This window comes from Oncorhynchus mykiss, chromosome 18, assembly GCF_057628025.1.
Source record: "Oncorhynchus mykiss isolate SJ-2025 chromosome 18, ASM5762802v1, whole genome shotgun sequence".
NCBI lineage: Eukaryota > Metazoa > Chordata > Actinopteri > Salmoniformes > Salmonidae > Oncorhynchus > Oncorhynchus mykiss.
The window spans coordinates 17,486,175-17,508,259 of NC_143039.1; the positions used below are offsets into that span (position 1 = coordinate 17,486,175).

The window sequence follows — 22,085 nt, forward strand, 5'->3', positions numbered from 1 at the left end:
GGTTGAGAACACCTTTATTTAACCAGGTAGGTAGGTTGAGAACACCTTTATTTAACCAGGTAGGTAGGTTGAGAACACCTTTATTTAACCAGGTAGGTAGGTTGAGAACACCTTTATTTAACCAGGTAGGTAGGTTGAGAACACCTTTATTTAACCAGGTAGGTAGGTTGAGAACACCTTTATTTAACCAGGTAGGTAGGTTGAGAACACCTTTATTTAACCAGGTAGGTAGGTTGAGAACACCTTTATTTAACCAGGTAGGTAGGTTGAGAACAAGTTCTCATTTACAACTGCAACCTGACCAAGATAGGTCAGTACAGGTGCATCAAAGCTGGGACCGAGAGACGGAAAAACAGCTTCTATCTTAAGGCCACCAGACTGTTAAACAGCCAACACTAACTCAGAGAGGCTGCTGCCTACATTGAGACCCAATCACTGGCCACTTCAATAAATGGATCACTAGTCACTTTAAACAATGCCACTTTAATAATGTCACTTTATATAATGTTTACATATCTTACATTACTCATATCATATGTATATACTGTATTTTATACCATCTATTGCACCTTGCCTATGCCGCTCGGCCATCGCTCAAACATATATTTAAATGTACATATTCTCATTCACCCCTTTAGATTTGTGTGTATTAGGCAGTTGTTGGGGAATTTGTAGATTACTTGTTAGATATTACTGCGCTGTCGGAACTAGAAGCACAAGCATTTCGCTACACTCGCATTACCATCTGCTAACCATGTGTATGTGACCAATTAAATTTGATTTGATTTGATGTAAATGCCTTAATGTGTTTGGACACCAGGAACAGAAGCTGCTGCCTTGACAACAGCTAATGGGGATTGCTAATAAATTGGATCAAACAAATGGCCTTAGTTTACCTGGTTGTTAATCCAATTGAAATAGCTAGCTAGCGTAGCGTGGGGATAGCTACAGCTGGGTAGCCTTTCTAGCTAGCTGATATTTCTCTGTCAAATCACAGTTATGCCAAGATACTGTAGCAAGAAGTACCAGTGTCTGAAATGCATTTCATGAGACTCTTATTCTACAACACCTTGCTACAAAAGTAGCTTGCAAGTTTTGTCACGTGTAAAGACATGTTACCGTGGAAACAATATCAACAACTGCAAGTTGAATGCCCAGGTCTTCAGTCAGCTCAGCTGTCAATACAATATTCTACAATTGGCTAGTTTTATCTGGTCTCTCCTTATGTCCACTGCTAGATCTTTCCCGGGGACAAATCCCAGAACTAGCATCCCTGCAGATGCAGGCTACATGTGGACATTGCACGAACATGGCCTGCTTAAATATATTATATATATTCATCAACAACAAAAATGGATGGGTGTGTTTGTTTTACAAAGACAAAACATGTTCTGCTGTAAATAGGATTATATTTACAGAGACAGTGTGCCTACTCTTTACCTAGCAAATGGAAATACGTTGTGTGTAGAACCACAGATGGAACAAGAAGCATCAACATCTTTGGTCCAACGTCAGCTGTCCCAGAACTAGCATGGCATTCTGTTCTACTTCTATGATCTAGTCTAAAGTTCTGGCTGTCTGACACCACTGACATGTACAGCTCTCTGGGTAAGGTTCTGTCTGTCTAACACCACTGACATGCACAGCTCTCTGGGTGAGGTTCTGTCTGTCTAACACCACTGACATGTACAGCTCTCTGGGTGAGGTTCTGTCTGTCTAACACCACTGACATGTCTCTTTTTCCCCTCCAGATACAAACTAATACATACCAACAACAACTTACAGACAAACACAAACAATGACTACATCTCCTCTGACCAGACCTGCATGCTCACACCCAGTGGTGTAAAGTACTGAAGTAAAAATACTTTAAAGTACTACGTAACTAGTTTTTTGGGGTACCTGTACTTTACTATTTATATTTTGTACTACTTTTACATTCCACTATATTCCTTAAGAAAATATTGTACTTTTTACACCATACATTTTCTTTGACACCCAAAAGTACTCGATACATTTTGAATTAGCAGGAAAACAAGAAAATAGTCAAATTCATGCACTTATCAACCGAACATCCCTGGTCATCCCTACTGCCTCTGATCTGGCAGACTCACTAAACAGAGAACATCCCCGGTCATCCCTACTGCCTCTTATCTGGCAGACTCACTAAACAGAGAACATCCCCGGTCATCTCTACTGCCTCTTATCTGGAGGACTCACTAAACAGAGAACATCCCTGGTCATCTCTACTGCCTCTGATCTGGCAGACTCACTAAACAGAGAACATCCCTGGTCATCTCTACTGCCTCTTATCTGGAGGACTCACTAAACAGAGAACATCCCTGGTCATCTCTACTGCCTCTGATCTGGCGGACTCACTAAACAGAGAACATCCCTGGTCATCCCTACTGCCTCTGATCTGGTAGACTCACTAAACAGAGAACATCCCTGGTCATCTCTACTGCCTCTGATCTGACAGACTCACTAAACAGACAACATCCCTGGTCATCTCTACTGCCTCTTATCTGGAGGACTCACTAAACAGAGAACATCCCTGGTCATCTCTACTGCCTCTTATCTGGAGGACTCACTAAACAGAGAACATCCCTGGTCATCTCTACTGCCTCTGATCTGGAGGACTCACTAAACAGAGAACATCCCTGGTCATCTCTACTGCCTCTGATCTGGCGGACTCACTAAACAGAGAACATCCCTGGTCATCTCTACTGCCTCTGATCTGGCAGACTCACAAAACAGAGAACATCCCTGGTCATCCCTACTGCCTCTTATCTGGAGGACTCACTAAACAGAGAACATTCCTGGTCATCCCTATTGCCTCTTATCTGGAGGACTCACTAAACAGAGAACATCCCTGGTCATCCCTACTGCCTCTGATCTGGCAGACTCACAAAACAGAGAACATCCCTGGTCATCCCTACTGCCTCTTATCTGGAGGACTCACTAAACAGAGAACATCCCTGGTCATCTCTACTGCCACTGATCTGGCGGACTCACTAAACAGAGAACATCCCTGGTCATCTCTACTGCCTCTGATCTGGCAGACTCACAAAACAGAGAACATTCCTGGTCATCTCTACTGCCTCCGATCTGGCAGACTCACTAAACAGAGAACTTCCCTGGTCATCTCTACTGCCTCTGATCTGGCGGACTCACTAAACAGAGAACATCCCTGGTCATCCCTACTGCCTCTGATCTGGCAGACTCACTTGCTTCGTTTGTAAAATATGTCTAAATGTTGGAGTGTGCCCGTGGCTTGCCGTAAATTGCCATCTGGTTTGCTTAATATAAGGAATTTAAAATTATTTATACTTTTACTTTGATACTTAAGTATACAGTGCCTTGCAAAAGTATTCGGCCCCCTTGAACTTTGCGACCTTTTGCCACATTTCAGGCTTCAAACATAAAGATATAAAACTGTATTTTTTTGTGAAGAATCAACAACAAGTGGGACACAATCATGAAGTGGAACGACATTTATTAGATATTTCAAACTTTTTTAACAAATCAAAAACTGAAAAATTGGGCGTGCAAAATGATTCAGCCCCCTTAAGTTAATACTTTGTAGCGCCACCTTTTGCTTCGATTACAGCTGTAAGTCGCTTGGGGTATGTCTCTATCAGTTTTGCACATCGAGAGACTGAAATTTTTTCCCATTCCTCCTTGCAAAACAGCTCGAGCTCAGTGAGGTTGGATGGAGAGCATTTGTGAACAGCAGTTTTCAGTTCTTTCCACAGATTCTCGATTGGATTCAGGTCTGGACTTTGACTTGGCCATTCTAACACCTGGATATGTTTATTTTTGAACCATTCCATTGTAGATTTTGCTTTATGTTTTGGATCATTGTCTTGTTGGAAGACAAATCTCCGTCCCAGTCTCAGGTCTTTTGCAGACTCCATCAGGTTTTCTTCCAGAATGGTCCTGTATTTGGCTCCATCCATCTTCCCATCAATTTTAACCATCTTCCCTGTCCCTGCTGAAGAAAAGCAGGCCCAAACCATGATGCTGCCACCACCATGTTTGACAGTGGGGATGGTGTGTTGCTTTTACGCCAAACATAACGTTTTGCATTGTTGCCAAAAAGTTCCATTTTGGTTTCATCTGACCAGAGCACCTTCTTCCACGTTTGGTGTGTCTCCCAGGTGGCTTGTGGCAAACTTTAACCGACACTTTTTATGGATATCTTTAAGAAATGTCTTTCTTCTTGCCACTCTTCCATAAAGGCCAGATTTGTGCAATATACAACTGATTGTTGCCCTATGGACAAAGTCTCCCACCTCAGCTGTAGATCTCTGCAGTTCATCCAGAGTGATCATGGGCCTCTTGGCTGCATCTCTGATCAGTCTTCTCCTTGTATGAGCTGAAAGTTTAGAGGGACGGCCAGGTCTTGGTAGATTTGCAGTGGTCTGATACTCCTTCCATTTCAATATTATCGCTTGCACAGTGCTCCTTGGGATGTTTAAAGCTTGGGAAATCTTTTTGTATCCAAATCCGGCTTTAAACTTCTTCACAACAGTATCTCGGACCTGCCTGGTGTGTTCCTTGTTCTTCATGATGCTCTCTGCGCTTTTAACGGACCTCTGAGACTATCACAGTGCAGGTGCATTGATACGTAGACTTGATTACACACAGGTGGATTGTATTTATCATCATTAGTCATTTAGGTCAACATTGGATCATTCAGAGATCCTCACTGAACTTCTGGAGAGAGTTTGCTGCACTGAAAGTAAAGGGGCTGAATAATTTTGCACGCCCAATTTTTGATTTGTTAAAAAAGTTTGAAATATCCAATAAATGTCGTTCCACTTCATGATTGTGTCCCACTTGTTGTTGATTCTTCACAAAAAAATACAGTTTTATATCTTTATGTTTGAAGCCTGAAATGTGGCAAAAGGTCGCAAAGTTCAAGGGGGCCGAATACTTTCGCAAGGCCCTGTATTTTACACCAAATACTTTTAGACTTTTACTCAAGTTGTATTTTACTGGGTGACTTTTACTTTTACTTTTGTCATTTTCTATGAAGGTATCTTTACTTTTACTCAAGTATGACAGTTAGGTACTTTTTCCACCACTGCTCACACCCTCATCCCTGACCACACCCTCATCCCTATGGTTTGCCACTTGGCTTTGTTTTTATCAGTTGCCCATGCTATTTCAATAATAAATCATTAGATTTTTCCATTGCGTTAATGATGGCAGATTGATTGATTTCCAAGTTCTTTGTATAAGAATTTTGGCCTTTTCATGTACAAAGAAGACCAGACAAATATTCAACATTTGCTGTGTTTGGGTAACCTTAACAAACTGCTGAAATAGAACAGTTTGTAGCCTACTTAGTTATAAAACAAGACAATTTCAGTCAAATAACTGGAAACAAGGCCAACTTAAATTACCAACACAGATAAGGCAAATAACTGGAAACAAGGCCAACTTAAATTACCAACACAGATAAGTCAAATAACTGGAAACAAGGCCAACTTAAATTACCAACACAGATAAGTCAAATAACTGGAAACAAGGCCAACTTAAATTACCAACACAGATAAGGCAAATAACTGGAAACAAGGCCAACTTAAATTACCAACACAGATAAGTCAATATTATATTTATTATGTTCAGATTGCAACTAATTTCCATCTAATATGTGAGAATGTAATTTCACCTCAAAGAGGGTAATATCATGAATCTAGCCCTCACCCACACTTACTCATTAACCATTCAGATGCTGATTGTAGCCAGTTTAAAAAAGGAGATTCAACATCAGGTTTCACCTGGCAACAATTGTTTTCAGAAGTTCATTTATTGGTCACTGTTTGTTTTGGAAACGGTAAGCAGATCACTGATCAACATACAGGACATCTGGAGATGTACACTCAGTTCAGTAACAACTTTACGATGGCCCGTATTCATAAAACGTCTCAGAGTGCTGATCTAGGATCAGGTCCCCCCTGTCCATGTAATCTTATTCATTATAATGTAAAAGGATAAACTGATCCGAGATCAGCACTCCTACTATGAGACACTTTGTGAATATATCTCACACACAGAAAGCAACACATCTTCACCGATATCAAATAGAAAATATGAATAACAGCCATAATGAGGACAATAAACTTAGATTATTACAAGAACATTAAATATGGTTTTGATTTAAGTGCTGCTAGGTTGGTGAAATGGGAACGATTTGTTGACGGTAAGGGAGAGTGAATGCATTACACACAGCCAATGCAAGGATTTCCCAGACATTATGGGAACGTTCATAGGATAACCAATCAGAACAAACTGTTCACGTACTGTACAGTATCTCAGGGCGCTGCTCTAAGAATACGACGACAGACTCTGTGATGAAACTCATAACTGGGGCCTTGGTTTTAATCATCCTTGTGGATATGCCCATTTAATAAATGAAAACATTTTCATTTTCTAAACAATGAATCATGTTCAATGACAGCAGCCTGTCATTGTCTATGACTCCATTACCCAGAGTGCATCTCTTCTCTCATTCTGAGGTACTCTGTTGTCTTTTCACCATCCCTGCCTGTCTACCTCCATAGGTCCTGACCTGTACCCACATCCACTGTGGTGTGGTAGGACTCTCCACTACTTAAAGCCATCCTCATGGTCTTCAGGACCAGACACGTTCTTTCCTCATCCTTTCCTCATCCTTTCCTCATCCGTCCATCCGTTCTCCCCTCTGTTCTATCTGTCTCGTCATCCCTCCATCCCTCTGTCCTGGGCTTGTCTGTCTGTTGTTCCCTCCTCCATGGCCTGAGGGGGTTATCTATGGTGCTCTCCAGAGTCATTGGGACTCTTTGGGGACGTATAGGGGGGTAAGGAGGTGGGCCGGGGGCCTGAGGCTTTGCCATTGTCCTTCTCCTCCCCTCCCTCCATTCCTCCTACTCCTCTTCCTCCTCCTCCTCTTCCCTCCGTTCTGTCAGTCTCCTCGGAACCACCCCGCCCGTCCTCGCTGGACTCGGCGACATCTGATCCCTCCGACTCAGAGAGCAGCTCCCCGTCGCGGTACTCAGTCCCTTCCACCCCCTCGCCGTCCCTCTCCTCCCCCGCCTCCCCCTCCCCTGCACTGCTCATCTGGGTGGTGCTGTTGTGGTGCTTGATGTGGTAGCGCTGGTTCTGGAAGAACTTGACCAGGGTGTGCTTAGGAAGGTCCAGCTGGGCCGACAGGGTGTGGATAGCCTCCTGGTCAGGGTAGAGGCCCACGTCACCGATGAAGCTCTGCAGGATGGCCAGAGCCTCCAGGGAGATCCGGGTCCGCGACCGCAGCTTTCTGGACCCGCCACTCACGCTGCCGTTGTCCTTGCCTCGAGTCCCATCCGAGTTGTGGCCCCTGGAGCGAGGCGTGGGGGTGGGGAGAGGGGATGGGTCCCGCATGGGAGATGGGGATGGGGCCTTCCTTGGAGGTAAGGGCTGCCTGTGCAGTGCCTGTGGAGAAAAAGAGGAGGTGTCATGTTGAATCCCATCAGAGCAGACTGTCAACATAGGAAATCAGCCCACAGACTCTAAGGAATAATCTGTCTATTCTCTAAGGAATAATCTGTCTATTCTCTAAGTAAAAATCTGTCTATTTTCTAAGTAATAATCAGTCTATATTCTAAGTAATAATCAGTCTATAGTCTAAGTAATAATCAGTCTATATTCTAAGTAATAATCAGTCTATACTCTAAGTAATAATCAGTCTATACTCTAACTAAGTCTGACAACACAAAATGCACATTCATATAATAAACGGAAAAACTCAACAACAACAACAGAGACAGTAGAAGAAGTTCACCTAAACATAGGATACACTTCCCCCTTAGAGGTAACTAATTTCATTTACTTTCTAGGGGGTTAGTTGTACAATAACAGAGATCCCATAGACCAGAGAGTTCCCTAGAAGCTCATAAACAACAACAGCAGCAGAGAGTGGTTCCCTAAGGAATAGGATAGATCCTAGGGGGTTAGTTGGAACGTGTGGTACTGGAGCTGAGATCCCATTGACCAGACAGAGAGGTCCCAGTCCCAGGCCCATCACATTCCCCTCTCCTGGGGCTATTAGAAGGGCGGGGTGCCTGAACGCCCAAACACTGGAATGCTGCGCCCATAAATCTGTGGTCCGGGAAAATGAAAGGACCTAAATAAAGATAATAGTAATTATTTTTCCCCCTTCAATAGTAACATGGTACGTTTCAAATAATATTGAGGTTAGGCCAGACCATGGAGTATTTCAAAATGCTCTTTGGTGGGTTGGTGAGAGAAGGCCTTTTGGTCTTCAGGAAATGTGTGGGCTCCTTGTTTTATGCCTCCTTGTCTATTTCTGATGTCACAAAGGGGCAATCTGAAGTTTCCGTAACAAGCTGAGGGACGGGGCTGTTGAAATGTTACCACTCTCAAATTCATAGAGAGAGAGCTATGGATGCAAGGACTGACCATCCATGATATCAAAATGATAGTTTTACCCATGTTTTGAGGTGTAAAATAAGCTTATATTATGGGTTCTGATGGGGTACGACTATTGAGCTGAGCTCATGAGGCATTTCTAAGTTATATTCTTCAAGAATCAATGGGTACATATCATTCATTTATGATTCCAAGAATGGATGTAGCAACTGCAGATTGCCCCTTTAAAGGAGACTGACTGGAAGTGGATGACTAAAATGTCTTAAAGGAGACAAACCTGACAGGAAGTGGATGACTTAGTGTAAGGAACAGGTGGTGGGATAGAGAGAGAAACGTCCCAGGCATCCCACCACTGTCCTGGAAACCCTTTAACAATCAATCCAGTCAGTCCTTCCATAACTCTAAATCCAACCCAACAACAGAACACACAACATCACTAAAACATCATAACTCTAAATCCAACCCAACAACAGAACACACAACATCACTAAAACATCATAACTCTAAATCCAACCCAACAACAGAACACACAACATCACTAAACATCATAACTCTAAATCCAACCCAACAACAGAACACACAACATCACTAAAACATCATAACTCTAAATCCAACCCAACAACAGAACACACAACATCACTAAAACATCATAACTCTAAATCCAACCCAACAACAGAACACACAACATCACTAAAACATCATAACTCTAAATCCAACCCAACAACAGAACACACAACATCACTAAAATATCATAACTCTAAATCCAACCCAACAACAGAACACACAACATCACTAAAACATCATAACTCTAAATCCAACCCAACAACAACATCACTAAAACATCATAACTCTAAATCCAACCCAACAACAACATCACTAAAACATCATAACTCTAAATCCAACCCAACATCAGAACACACAACATCACTAAACATCATAACTCTAAATCCAACCCAACAACAGAACACACAACATCACTAAAACATCATAACTCTAAATCCAACCCAACAACAGAACACACAACATCACTAAACATCATAACTCTAAATCCAACCCAACAACAGAACAAACAACATCACTAAAATAGCATAACTCTAAATCCAACCCAACAACAGAACACACAACATCACTAAACATCATAACTCTAAATCCAACCCAACAACAGAACACACAACATCACTAAAACATCATAACTCTAAATCCAACCCAACAACAGAACACACAACATCACTAAAATATCATAACTCTAAATCCAACCCAACAACAGAACACACAACATCACTAAACATCATAACTCTAAATCCAACCCAACAACAGAACACACAACATCACTAAAACATCATAACTCTAAATCCAACCCAACATCAGAACACACAACATCACTAAACATCATAACTCTAAATCCAACCCAACAACAGAACACACAACATCACTAAAATATTCTAACTCTAAATCCAACCCTCTGTTTCTCTGTTGTCATTATGGATGCAACACTCTGGAGGAAATGAGTCTCATCAAGAAAAGTAAATAATCTGTGAGGAGAGGAAGAAAGAATGATAGAGACCCTGAATAATGTAGCTGTCCTGGTTAGAGAGGGTCCTCATTAGGGTACAGACCCTGAATAATGTAGCTGTCCTGTTTAGAGAGGGTCCTCATCGGGGTACAGACCCTGAATAATGTAGCTGTCCTGTTTAGAGAGGGTCCTCATTGGGGTACAGACCCTGAATAATGTAGCTGTCCTGGTTAGGGAGGGTCCTCATCAGGGTACAGACCCTGAATAATGTAGCTGTCCTGGTTAGAGAGGGTCCTCATTAGGGTACAGACCCTGAATAATGTAGCTGTCCTGGTTAGAGAGGGTCCTCATCAGGTACAGACAGACCCTGAATAATGTAGGTGTCCTGGTTAGAGAGGGTCCTCATCAGGGTACAGACCCTGAATAATGTAGCTGTCCTGGTTAGAGAGGGTCCTCATTGGGGTACAGACCCTGAATAATGTAGCTGTCCTGGTTAGAGAGGGTCCTCATTGGGGTACAGACCCTGAATAATGTAGCTGTCCTGGTTAGAGAGGGTCCTCATCAGGGTACAGACCCTGAATAATGTAGCTGTCCTGGTTAGAGAGGGTCCTCATCAGGGTACAGACCCTGAATAATCTAGCTGTCCTGGTTAGAGAGGGTCCTCATCGGGGTACAGACCCTGAATAATCTAGCTGTCCTGGTTAGAGAGGGTCCTCATCGGGGTACAGACCCTGAATAATCTAGCTGTCCTGGTTAGAGAGGGTCCTCATTGGGGTACAGACCCTGAATAATGTAGCTGTCCTGGTTAGAGAGGGTCCTCATTAGGGTACAGACCCTGAATAATCTAGCTGTCCTGGTTAGAGAGGGTCCTCATCGGGGTACAGACCCTGAATAATCTAGCTGTCCTGGTTAGAGAGGGTCCTCATCGGGGTACAGACCCTGAATAATCTAGCTGTCCTGGTTAGGGAGGGTCCTCATCAGGTACAGACCCTGAATAATGTAGCTGTCCTGGTTAGAGAGGGTCCTCATCGGGGTACAGACCCTGAATAATGTAGCTGTCCTGGTTAGGGAGGGTCCTCATCAGGTACAGACCCTGAATAATGTAGCTGTCCTGGTTAGAGAGGGTCCTCATTAGGGTACAGACCCTGAATAATGTAGCTGTCCTGGTTAGAGAGGGTCCTCATCAGGGTACAGACAGACCCTGAATAATGTAGCTGTCCTGGTTAGAGAGGGTCCTCATTGGGGTACAGACCCTGAATAATGTAGCTGTCCTGGTTAGAGAGGGTCCTCATTGGGGTACAGACCCTGAATAATGTAGCTGTCCTGGTTAGGGAGGGTCCTCATCGGGGTACAGACCCTGAATAATGTAGCTGTCCTGGTTAGGGAGGGTCCTCATTAGGGTACAGACCCTGCATCATGTAGCTGTCCTGGTTAGAGAGGGTCCTCATCAGGTATAGACAGACCCTGCATCATGTAGCTGTCCTGGTTAGATAGGGTCCTCATTAGGGAACAGACCCTGAATAATGTAGCTGTCCTGGTTAGAGAGGGTCCTCATCGGGGTACAGACCCTGAATAATGTAGCTGTCCTGGTTAGAGAGGGTCCTCATCAGGGTACAGACAGACCCTGAATAATGTAGCTGTCCTGGTTAGAGAGGGTCCTCATTGGGGTACAGACCCTGAATAATGTAGCTGTCCTGGTTAGAGAGGGTCCTCATTGGGGTACAGACCCTGAATAATGTAGCTGTCCTGGTTAGGGAGGGTCCTCATCGGGGTACAGACCCTGAATAATGTAGCTGTCCTGGTTAGGGAGGGTCCTCATTAGGGTACAGACCCTGCATCATGTAGCTGTCCTGGTTAGAGAGGGTCCTCATCAGGTATAGACAGACCCTGCATCATGTAGCTGTCCTGGTTAGATAGGGTCCTCATTAGGGAACAGACCCTGAATAATCTAGCTGTCCTGGTTAGAGAGGGTCCTCATCGGGGTACAGACCCTGAATAATGTAGCTGTCCTGTTTAGAGAGGGTCCTCATCAGGGTACAGACCCTGAATAATGTAGCTGTCCTGGTTAGAGAGGGTCCTCATCGGGGTACAGACCCTGAATAATGTAGCTGTCCTGGTTAGAGAGGGTCCTCATCGGGGTACAGACCCTGAATAATCTAGCTGTCCTGGTTAGAGAGGGTCCTCATTGGGGTACAGACCCTGAATAATGTAGCTGTCCTGGTTAGAGAGGGTCCTCATTAGGGTACAGACCCTGAATAATGTAGCTGTCCTGGTTAGAGAGGGTCCTCATCAGGGTACAGACCCTGAATAATGTAGCTGTCCTGGTTAGAGAGGGTCCTCATCAGGTATAGACAGACCCTGAATAATGTAGCTGTCCTGGTTAGGGAGGGTCCTCATCAGGGTACAGACCCTGAATAATGTAGCTGTCCTGGTTAGAGAGGGTCCTCATTAGGGTACAGACCCTGAATAATGTAGCTGTCCTGGTTAGAGAGGGTCCTCATCAGGGTACAGACCCTGAATAATCTAGCTGTCCTGGTTAGAGAGGGTCCTCATCAGGGTACAGACCCTGAATAATGTAGCTGTCCTGGTTAGAGAGGGTCCTCATCAGGGTACAGACCCTGAATAATGTAGCTGTCCTGGTTAGAGAGGGTCCTCATTAGGGAACAGACCCTGAATAATGTAGCTGTCCTGGTTAGGGAGGGTCCTCATCGGGGTACAGACCCTGAATAATGTAGCTGTCCTGGTTAGAGAGGGTCCTCATCAGGTATAGACAGACCCTGAATAATGTAGCTGTCCTGGTTAGGGAGGGTCCTCATCAGGGTACAGACCCTGAATAATGTAGCTGTCCTGGTTAGGGAGGGTCCTCATCGGGGTACAGACCCTGAATAATGTAGCTGTCCTGGTTAGAGAGGGTCCTCATCGGGGTACAGACCCTGAATAATGTAGCTGTCCTGGTTAGAGAGGGTCCTCATTAGGGAACAGACCCTGAATAATGTAGCTGTCCTGGTTAGAGAGGGTCCTCATCAGGGTACAGACCCTGAATAATGTAGCTGTCCTGGTTAGGGAGGGTCCTCATTAGGGAACAGACCCTGAATAATGTAGCTGTCCTGGTTAGAGAGGGTCCTCATTAGGGAACAGACCCTGAATAATGTAGCTGTCCTGGTTAGGGAGGGTCCTCATTGGGGTACAGATCCTGAATAATGTAGCTGTCCTGGTTAGAGAGGGTCCTCATTAGGGAACAGACCCTGAATAATGTAGCTGTCCTGGTTAGAGAGGGTCCTCATCAGGTACAGACAGACCCTGAATAATGTAGGTGTCCTGGTTAGAGAGGGTCCTCATCAGGGTACAGACAGACCCTGAATAATGTAGCTGTCCTGGTTAGAGAGGGTCCTCATCAGGGTACAGACCCTGAATAATGTAGCTGTCCTGGTTAGAGAGGGTCCTCATTAGGGTACAGACCCTGAATAATGTAGCTGTCCTGGTTAGAGAGGGTCCTCATTAGGGTACAGACAGACCCTGAATAATGTAGCTGTCCTGGTTAGAGAGGGTCCTCATTGGGGTACAGACCCTGAATAATGTAGCTGTCCTGGTTAGAGAGGGTCCTCATCAGGGTACAGACCGTGAATAATGTAGCTGTCCTGGTTAGAGAGGGTCCTCATCAGGGTACAGACCCTGAATAATGTAGCTGTCCTGGTTAGAGAGGGTCCTCATTGGGGTACAGACCCTGAATAATGTAGCTGTCCTGGTTAGAGAGGGTCCTCATCAGGTACAGACAGACCCTGAATAATGTAGCTGTCCTGTTTAGAGAGGGTCCTCATCAGGGTACAGACCCTGAATAATGTAGCTGTCCTGGTTAGAGAGGGTCCTCATCAGGGTACAGACCCTGAATAATGTAGCTGTCCTGGTTAGAGAGGGTCCTCATTAGGGTACAGACCCTGAATAATGTAGCTGTCCTGGTTAGAGAGGGTCCTCATTAGGGTACAGACCCTGAATAATGTAGCTGTCCTGGTTAGAGAGGGTCCTCATCAGGGTACAGACCCTGAATAATGTAGCTGTCCTGGTTAGAGAGGGTCCTCATCAGGGTACAGGCCCTCTGAGACCCTGCTAACATACTAATTAATATGTCATGATTAGAAGTCAGCTTTCTGCATGACTTCACCTCCACTCTACACCAGAGAGGGCTGTTATGAGTCATTTATTGTCAGTATGTTTGTGAGTGAGAGTGTGTGTTCTTAAATTTGTGTGTGTGTGTGTGTGTGTTTGTGTGTGTGTGTATGTGTGTGTGTAGCACAGCTGGGACACATGTGTGGTGTGTGGTGGAGCCCGGGGGTGTGTGGAAGGGTACAGTACAGACATAGTGGGGGTCTGGGTCAGAGGGAGGGAGACCCATGGGGATAAGAGCAAAGCATCCAGAATGACAGCAGCAGCAGCAAGCAGCCCCATGTAATGCTGAGATAGACACATCTACAGGACCACCCAGTCTGCCTGGAGCTGCCAGTGTTTACCACAGAATGATATCTACCATTTTATAGGATCTTTATGGTGCCTACAGAGACATCAACATCACCATTCTCTCTCTTATCCATTCATCAACTGTCTAACTATGTCTGTCTGTCTGTCTGTCTGTCTGTCTGTCTGTCTGTCTGTCTGTCTGTCTGTCTGTCTGTCTGTCTGCCTGCCTGTCTGTCTGTCTGTCTGCCTGTCTGGCTGACTGTCTGTCTGTCTGTCTGTCTGTCTGGCTGGCTGGCTGGCTGGCTGGCTGGCTGTCTATCTGTCACTCTCATCTTGATCTCTCTCTCTGTCTCTCTCCCTGTTTCTCTCTCTGTCTCTGTCGCTCTCCCTGTTTCTCTCTCTCCCTTGTTCTCTCTCGCCATTACCTTACGGGTAACATTACCACTTCTCCTACCATCCACCCCCTCTCTCCTTCTCCTTTCCTGCTTCCCTCTCTCTCTCCTCGCTAGGCGCCATCAGTGAAGATGAGGCTGGTATTTTTAGCAGATTTATGTCCCTGCTTTGGTCCCAGACATTCTAGGAGAGCAGTGAAGGAATGTGTTCATGGTGTGACCACAACATCCTTCCCAAGATGCTTAATTATTAAAAGAAGAAAGAGAGAGAGAATAGAAAGATGGACTGGTTCAGGCCCTTCCAGACAAGTGTCCTTCTAACATACAACAAGCTTATGGTTAAACTGAACAGCACACAACATACACTTCTACTTCTGGTCAACTGTAAGTCCCTCACATCTGTCTACAATTGTTTTGAGGGACTGAGGTGAAGTGTCTTTGCTTTTTGTGGGAACACTCTATGTTTGTAGTTTCTGCTGCAATTGTGTCCAATATGTAATTCAGGAGGGGGGGGGGCTCCAAGCTGAATACCGGTGAGGTATTTGCCAGGGGTGACACCTCTCCTCTCGGGCCTCTCACCTGGGTTTCTGGAGACATGTGGAGGACAGTGGAGTCTCTCACCTGTGTTTCTGGAGACATGTGGAGGACAGTGGAGTCTCACCTGGGTTTCTGGAGACATGTGGAGGACAGTGGAGTCTCACCTGGGTTTCTGGAGACATGTGGAGGACAGTGGAGTCTCACCTGGGTTTCTGGAGACATGTGGAGGACAGTGGAGTCTCTCACCTGTGATTCTGGAGACATGTGGAGGACAGCGGAGTCTCACCTGGGTTTCTGGAGACATGTGGAGGACAGTGGAGTCTCTCACCTGTGTTTCTGGAGACATGTGGAGGACAGTGGAGTCTCTCACCTGGGTTTCTGGAGACATGTGGAGGACAGTGGAGTCTCTCACCTGGGTTTCTGGAGACATGTGGAGGACAGTGGAGTCTCTCACCTGGGTTTCTGGAGACATGTGGAGGACAGTGGAGTCTCTCACCTGGGTTTCTGGAGACATGTGGAGGACAGTGTGAAGCCTCTCACCTGTGATTCTGGAGACATGTGGAGGACAGTGGAGTCTCTCACCTGTGTTTCTGGAGACATGTGGAGGACAGTGGAGTCTCACCTGGGTTTCTGGAGACATGTGGAGGACAGTGGAGTCTCACCTGGGTTTCTGGAGACATGTGGAGGACAGTGGAGTCTCACCTGTGTTTCTGGAGACATGTGGAGGACAGTGTGAAGCCTCTCACTGTAGTGGTGCTTGGACTCCTCTTCATACACCATGTCCCTCTCAGCCTGGGACAGGGTCAGGAACCTTCTAATGGTACACAGGTTCTCCCACAGAGTCCGGTTGTCTGGGCTGGGGTTCTCCTTCCAACGCAGCAGCTCACACAGCCAGCCCTGACAGAGAGGGAGGGATGACGGGTCATTTAACATACAGCACTAGAGTGAGAGAGGAAATGGAGAAAGAGAGACAGGACAAGGGGATGGAGAGGGGTAGAGACATGAAAGAACAGGTTGGGGGAAAACAAGCAAAAGACAAGTTCCAGATGAAAGTGATGTGGTGCTGAGAGAGAGATGTGATTATCTCTGCTAGACTGGCCCAGGCACTAACACCAGCTGTTGTTTGTACACAGCCTCCTCCAGCACCCAGTGTTCATAACCTGATCAGGGCTCCTTCTCTCCCTCCCTCCAGCCGTCTCTCCGGAGAGGGCCATGGCCAGATGGGGTTACTGAGCCATGACCCCTCACAGAGCCAGGCCTGTAGGAGACCCTACCCCCTGACCAGCAGTGGTGCACACACAGAGACACACAAGCCTGTATCTCACACGTGTTTACACACACCACACTAACGTGTGTGAAAAAACACACACACACAACCTATTTTTTTCTATTCTATAATCCACTTCTTAGATAGTCCAATCTAAAACCACCCAGAACAACAGCAGTCTATTTATGTCTTCCTCAAGAATCCTCACGCCTTAATCATGTGATCTCTCTGTACAACCCTCAGACCAGCCGTGATCATGTGATCTCTCTGTACAACCCTCACACCAGCCGTGATCATGTAATCTCTCTGTACAACCCTCAGACCAGCCGTGATCATGTGATCTCTCTGTACAACCCTCAGACCAGCCGTGATCATGTGATCTCTCTGTACAACCCTCAGACCAGCCGTGATCATGTGATCTCTCTGTACAACCCTCAGACCAGCCGTGATCATGTGCTCTCTCTGTACAACCCTCAGACCAGCCGTGATCATGTGATCTCTCTGTACAACCCTCAGACCAAAATACTTCACAGGTCAAACCATTCTCTCTTGTCAAATACCAGTCATACAAAGACAGCGAACCAAAGATGAATCACCATCTGTCTCTGACACTAACCCAAACCGAGAGGATTCTGATGAGCTGTACACAGACATCATAACATATCCCAAGCCACCCCTCTCCTAGATGGCCATTTCCAGTGGCTCCTAGATGGCTATCTTTTTCATCTTTTTATTTAACCTTTATTTAACCTTTATTTAACTAGGCAAGTCAGTTAAGAACAAGAAAGAAAGGCAAATTACCTCCTTTGGGGACAGGGGCTGGGATTAAAAATAAAAAATAGACATAAATAAATATAGGACAAAACACACATCACGACAAGAGAGACACAACACTACATAAAGAGAGACCTAAGACAACAGCATAGCAAGGCAGCAACACATGACAACACAGCATGGTAGCAACACCACATGACAACAACATGGTAGCAACACAACATGGCAGCTGCACAGCATGGTAGCAACACAACATGGTAGCAAAACAACATGGTAGCAGCACAAAACATGGTACAAACATGATTAGGCACAGACAACAGCACAGAGGGCAAGAAGATAGAGACAACAATACATCACGCAAAGCAGCCACAACTGTCAGTAAAAGTGTCCATAATTGAGTCTTTGAATGAAGAGATTGAGATAAAACTGTTCAGTTTGAGTGTTTTTTTGTATCTCGTTCCAGTCACTAGCTGCAGCAAACTGAAAAGAGTAGCGACCCAGGGATGCGTGTGCTTTGGGGACCTTTAACAGAACGTGACTGGCAGAACGGGTGTTGTATGTGGAGGATGAGGGCTGCAGTAGATATCTCAGATAGGGGGGAGGGAGGCCTAAGAGGGTTTTATAAATAAGCATCAACCAGTGGGTCTTGCGACGGGTATACAGAGTTGACCAGTTTATAGAGGAGTGTAGAGTGCAGTGATGTGTCCTATAAGGAGCATTGGTGGCAAATCTGATGGCCGATTGATAAAGAACATCTAGCTGCTCGAGGGCACTCTTACCTGCCGATCTATAAAGTCTGTCTCCGTAATCTAGCATGGTTAGGATGGTCATCTGAATCAGGGTTAGTTTGGCAGCTGGGGTGAAAGAGGAGTGATTACGATAGAGGAAACCAAGTCTAGATTTAACTTTAGCCTGCAGCTTTGATATTTGCTGAGAGAAGGAGAGTGTACCGTCTAGCCATACTACCAAGTACTTGTATGAGGTGACTACCTCAAGCTCTAAACCCTCAGAGGTAGTCTCCAGTGACTCCCTCTCCGAGATGGCTATCTCCAGTGGCTCCCTCTCCTAGATGGCTATCTCCAGTGCCTCCCTCTCCTAGATGGCTATCTCCAGTGACTCCCTCTCCTAGATGGCTATCTCCGGTGGCTCCCTCTCCTAGATGGCTATCTCCAGTGGCTCCCTCTCCTAGATGGCTATCTCCAGTGGCTCCCTCTCCTAGATGGCTATATCCAGTGACTCCCTCTCCTAGATGGCTATCTCCAGTGACTCCCTCTCCTAGATGGCTATCTCCAGTGACTCCCTCTCCTAGATGGCTATCTCCGGTGGCTCCCTCTCCTAGATGGCTATCTCCAGTGGCTCCCTCTCCTAGATGGCTATATCCAGTGACTCCCTCTCCTAGATGGCTATCTCCAGTGACTCCCTCTCCTAGATGGCTATCTCCAGTGACTCCCTCTCCTAGATGGCTATCTCCGGTGGCTCCCTCTCCTAGATGGCTATCTCCAGTGACTCCCTCTCCTAGATGGCTATCTCCAGTGGCTCCCTCTCCTAGATGGCTATCTCCAGTGACTCCCTCTCCTAGATGGCTATATCCAGTGACTACCTCTCCTAGATGGCTATCTCCAGTGACTCCCTCTCCTAGATGGCTATATCCAGTGACTCCCTCTCCTAGATGGCTATCTCCAGTGGCTCCCTCTCCTAGATGGCTATATCCAGTGACTCCCTCTCCTAGATGGCTATCTCCAGTGACTCCCTCTCCTAGATGGCTATCTCCAGTGGCTCCCTCTCCTAGATGGCTATCTCCAGTGACTCCCTCTCCTTCATGTGCCACCACATCCCGCATGCTCTGTCCCTCTAACAGAAACAGATGTGGAGGACTCAGGAGGGTAGGCATTTGGAGTATCTTTGATGATGTCCCACAGTGTAACCCAGCACACACATGCTCATAGACACACACACACACACACACACACACACACACGTAAGCCAGATCCTTTGGCTGGCGTGACAGACGTTTCTTTTATCTCTACCCGGCCCTGGACGCCCACATTGTTTATCTGCACACGGAGACATGATGGTACGCCACGGGTCCTGACAGTCAGATACCACAGCATGTGGTACCAAACAACCAGCGCATGCTTGACATCCCCGCCCACATACCCCGATATGTGATCTTACCTCCCATCAAATCCACCACAGTTCATCAACCCTGGAGAAATAACATTCTCCATTGTGTGGGAGATTGTGTGCATTACATGCATGTGTAGGCATGCACATGAGTGTGTGTGTGTTACGGTTGTTTACAGATATTTACACATTTTACTAAGCATCCTGATCACAGGATGTCAGCATTTCACCTTTAGCTAGGTAGCTTCAAACAAAAACCACTAAGCTCCTCTCACTAGAGTACTGTATTGTTATGATATACTTATATACAGTATACTGTATGTGTGTGGACTGACCTGGCTCTTGTTGGTGACCCCTGGTATACTGTATGTGGGTGGACTGACCTGGCTCTTGTTGGTGACCCCTGGTATACTGTATGTGTGTGGACTGACCTGGCTCTTGTTGGTGACCCCTGGTATACTGTATGTGTGTGGACTGACCTGGCTCTTGTTGGTGACCCCTGGTATACTGTATTTGTGTGGACTGACCTGGCTCTTGTTGGCGGCCACCTTGGCGAACAGGGCCTGGGACACCTTGGCTCTCTTCATCTCCTGCTGGATCTCATCATAGATCCCAGAGGTAATGTTGATGTTGACCAGGGACTCCATCTTCAGGGGCAGCTCAGCACTGACCTGGGTCAGGGGGGGCTTGGGCTGCAGGGAGGAGAAGAGGGCGGGGGGGGGAGAAAGAAAGAGAGAGGTTTTAGTGAGCAAGACTGGCTAATCGTCTAGGTTACTGAGTCCCTAAAGAGATTGCCTGCATTTGTTTACCTGTTAGTGTACTGGCAGGGTGTGTCTGTGTGTGATGTGACTACAGTGTTTACCTGTTAGTGTACTGGCAGGGGTGTGTCTGTGTGTGATGAGACTATAGTGTTTACCTGTTAGTGTACTGGCAGGGGTGTTTCTGTGTGTGATGAGACTACAGTGTTTACCTGTTAGTGTACTGGCAGGGGTGTGTCTGTGTGTGATGAGACTACAGTGTTTACCTGTTAGTGTACTGGCAGGGGTGTGTCTGTGTGTGATGAGACTACAGTGTTTACCTGTTAGTGTACTGGCAGGGGTGTTTCTGTGTGTGATGAGACTACAGTGTTTACCTGTTAGTGTACTGGCAGGGGTGTTTCTGTGTGTGATGAGACTACAGTGTTTACCTGTTAGTGTACTGGCAGGGGTGTGTCTGTGTGTGATGAGACTACAGTGTTTACCTGTTAGTGTACTGGCAGGGGTGTGTCTGTGTGTGATGTGACTACAGTGTTTACCTGTTAGTGTACTGGCAGTGGTGTGTCTGTGTGTGATGAGACTACAGTGTTTACCTGTTAGTGTACTGGCAGGGGTGTGTCTGTGTGTGATGAGACTACAGTGTTTACCTGTTAGTGTACTGGCAGGGGTGTTTCTGTGTGTGATGAGACTACAGTGTTTACCTGTTAGTGTACTAGCAGGGGTGTGTCTGTGTGTGATGAGACTACAGTGTTTACCTGTTAGTGTACTGGCAGGGGTGTGTCTGTGTGTGATGAGACTACAGTGTTTACCTGTTAGTGTACTAGCAGTGGTGTGTCTGTGTGTGATGTGGGTTGTAGCCAGACCTGGGCTCGAATAGTATTTATTTTCTTTCAAATACTTAAACTTCACTTCATTGAGATTTCCAGACGCAATGCAACCAATGCAACAATCCCAAAAGTGCAAACCCCACCCACCCTGGCACTTCATGTAGGCTCAATCAAATGCTCAAAGTATTAGAGAGGAAATATGAATACTATTTAAACCCAGGTGTGGTTGTAGATGTGTGTCTGATGTGGCTACAGTGTGTACCTGTTAGTGTACTGGCAGGGGTGTGGTTGTAGAAGTGTGTCTGATGTGGCTCTTCCCTAGTGTTCCTATTCAACGTACATGAGGACACCTGGGTATGTACGTGTACCTGTGTGAGTCGCTGGCCAGTGGAGCTGGAGTTCTGATTGGTTGGGGTCAGGTTGCCTAGGTTGAGGTTGGGGTTCATGCTGCGTTCACGCTCCTCCTGGTAAATGTGGTCGCGTTCACTCTCGTGGAGGTTCAGGAAGTTCTGCATAGCTTTGAGGTTGACCAGGAGTGACTGGGAGGCCTGGCGAGGGTCCTCCTCTTTACGAAGGATCTCAGACAGCAGGCCCTGAGACACAAACACGCGCGCAAATGTCAGGTCTCTTAGCAAGGACACTCCAAGTAACCTTTCATACTCTAATTCTCTCATTACATCTCTCTCTCTCTCTCTCTCACACTACTCAACTCTACTCTACTCCACTCTACACTACTCTACTCTCTTTAGGTAGGAATGTCCCTATGTCAGTGTATTGGGCTTTCTCAACAGTCAGTATCAGTGCAGTGGAGTTATATTCAGCTTTCAGAACACTCATATTAAGACAGGTCTCTACCGATGACAAACCAACTCTGAGACCCTTCAAAAGCTACAGTGGTCACAGTTCTGGCCGTGGATCCCACTTTTTCTGGATATGTAGTCCGTTGCACTCAAAGATCCATAGCTCCCCGAAGCTTCTGCGCATGTGCAGACCACGTGTGTATCAGCTACTCTGGCGAACGCTGTTGTT

The 22,085-nt window shown here is 46.0% G+C and overlaps 1 protein-coding gene across 1 annotated transcript in view; it reads right to left on the bottom strand.

Moving 5' to 3' along the window:
- Positions 1 to 5,799: 5,799 nt before the first annotated feature.
- The window catches only part of LOC110511685 (DNA-binding protein SATB2), a 62,543-nt gene continuing 46,257 nt past the window's right edge, over positions 5,800 to 22,085 (bottom strand). Inside the window, exons 9-12 of the mRNA XM_036982438.2 lie at positions 21,425 to 21,649; positions 20,002 to 20,166; positions 16,012 to 16,206; positions 5,800 to 7,458 (exon numbers count right to left, since the gene is read on the bottom strand). Coding sequence (XP_036838333.1) covers positions 6,796 to 7,458; positions 16,012 to 16,206; positions 20,002 to 20,166; positions 21,425 to 21,649 — 1,248 coding nt within the window. The 3' untranslated portion in view covers positions 5,800 to 6,795. The remainder of the gene's footprint in view (positions 7,459 to 16,011; positions 16,207 to 20,001; positions 20,167 to 21,424; positions 21,650 to 22,085) is intronic.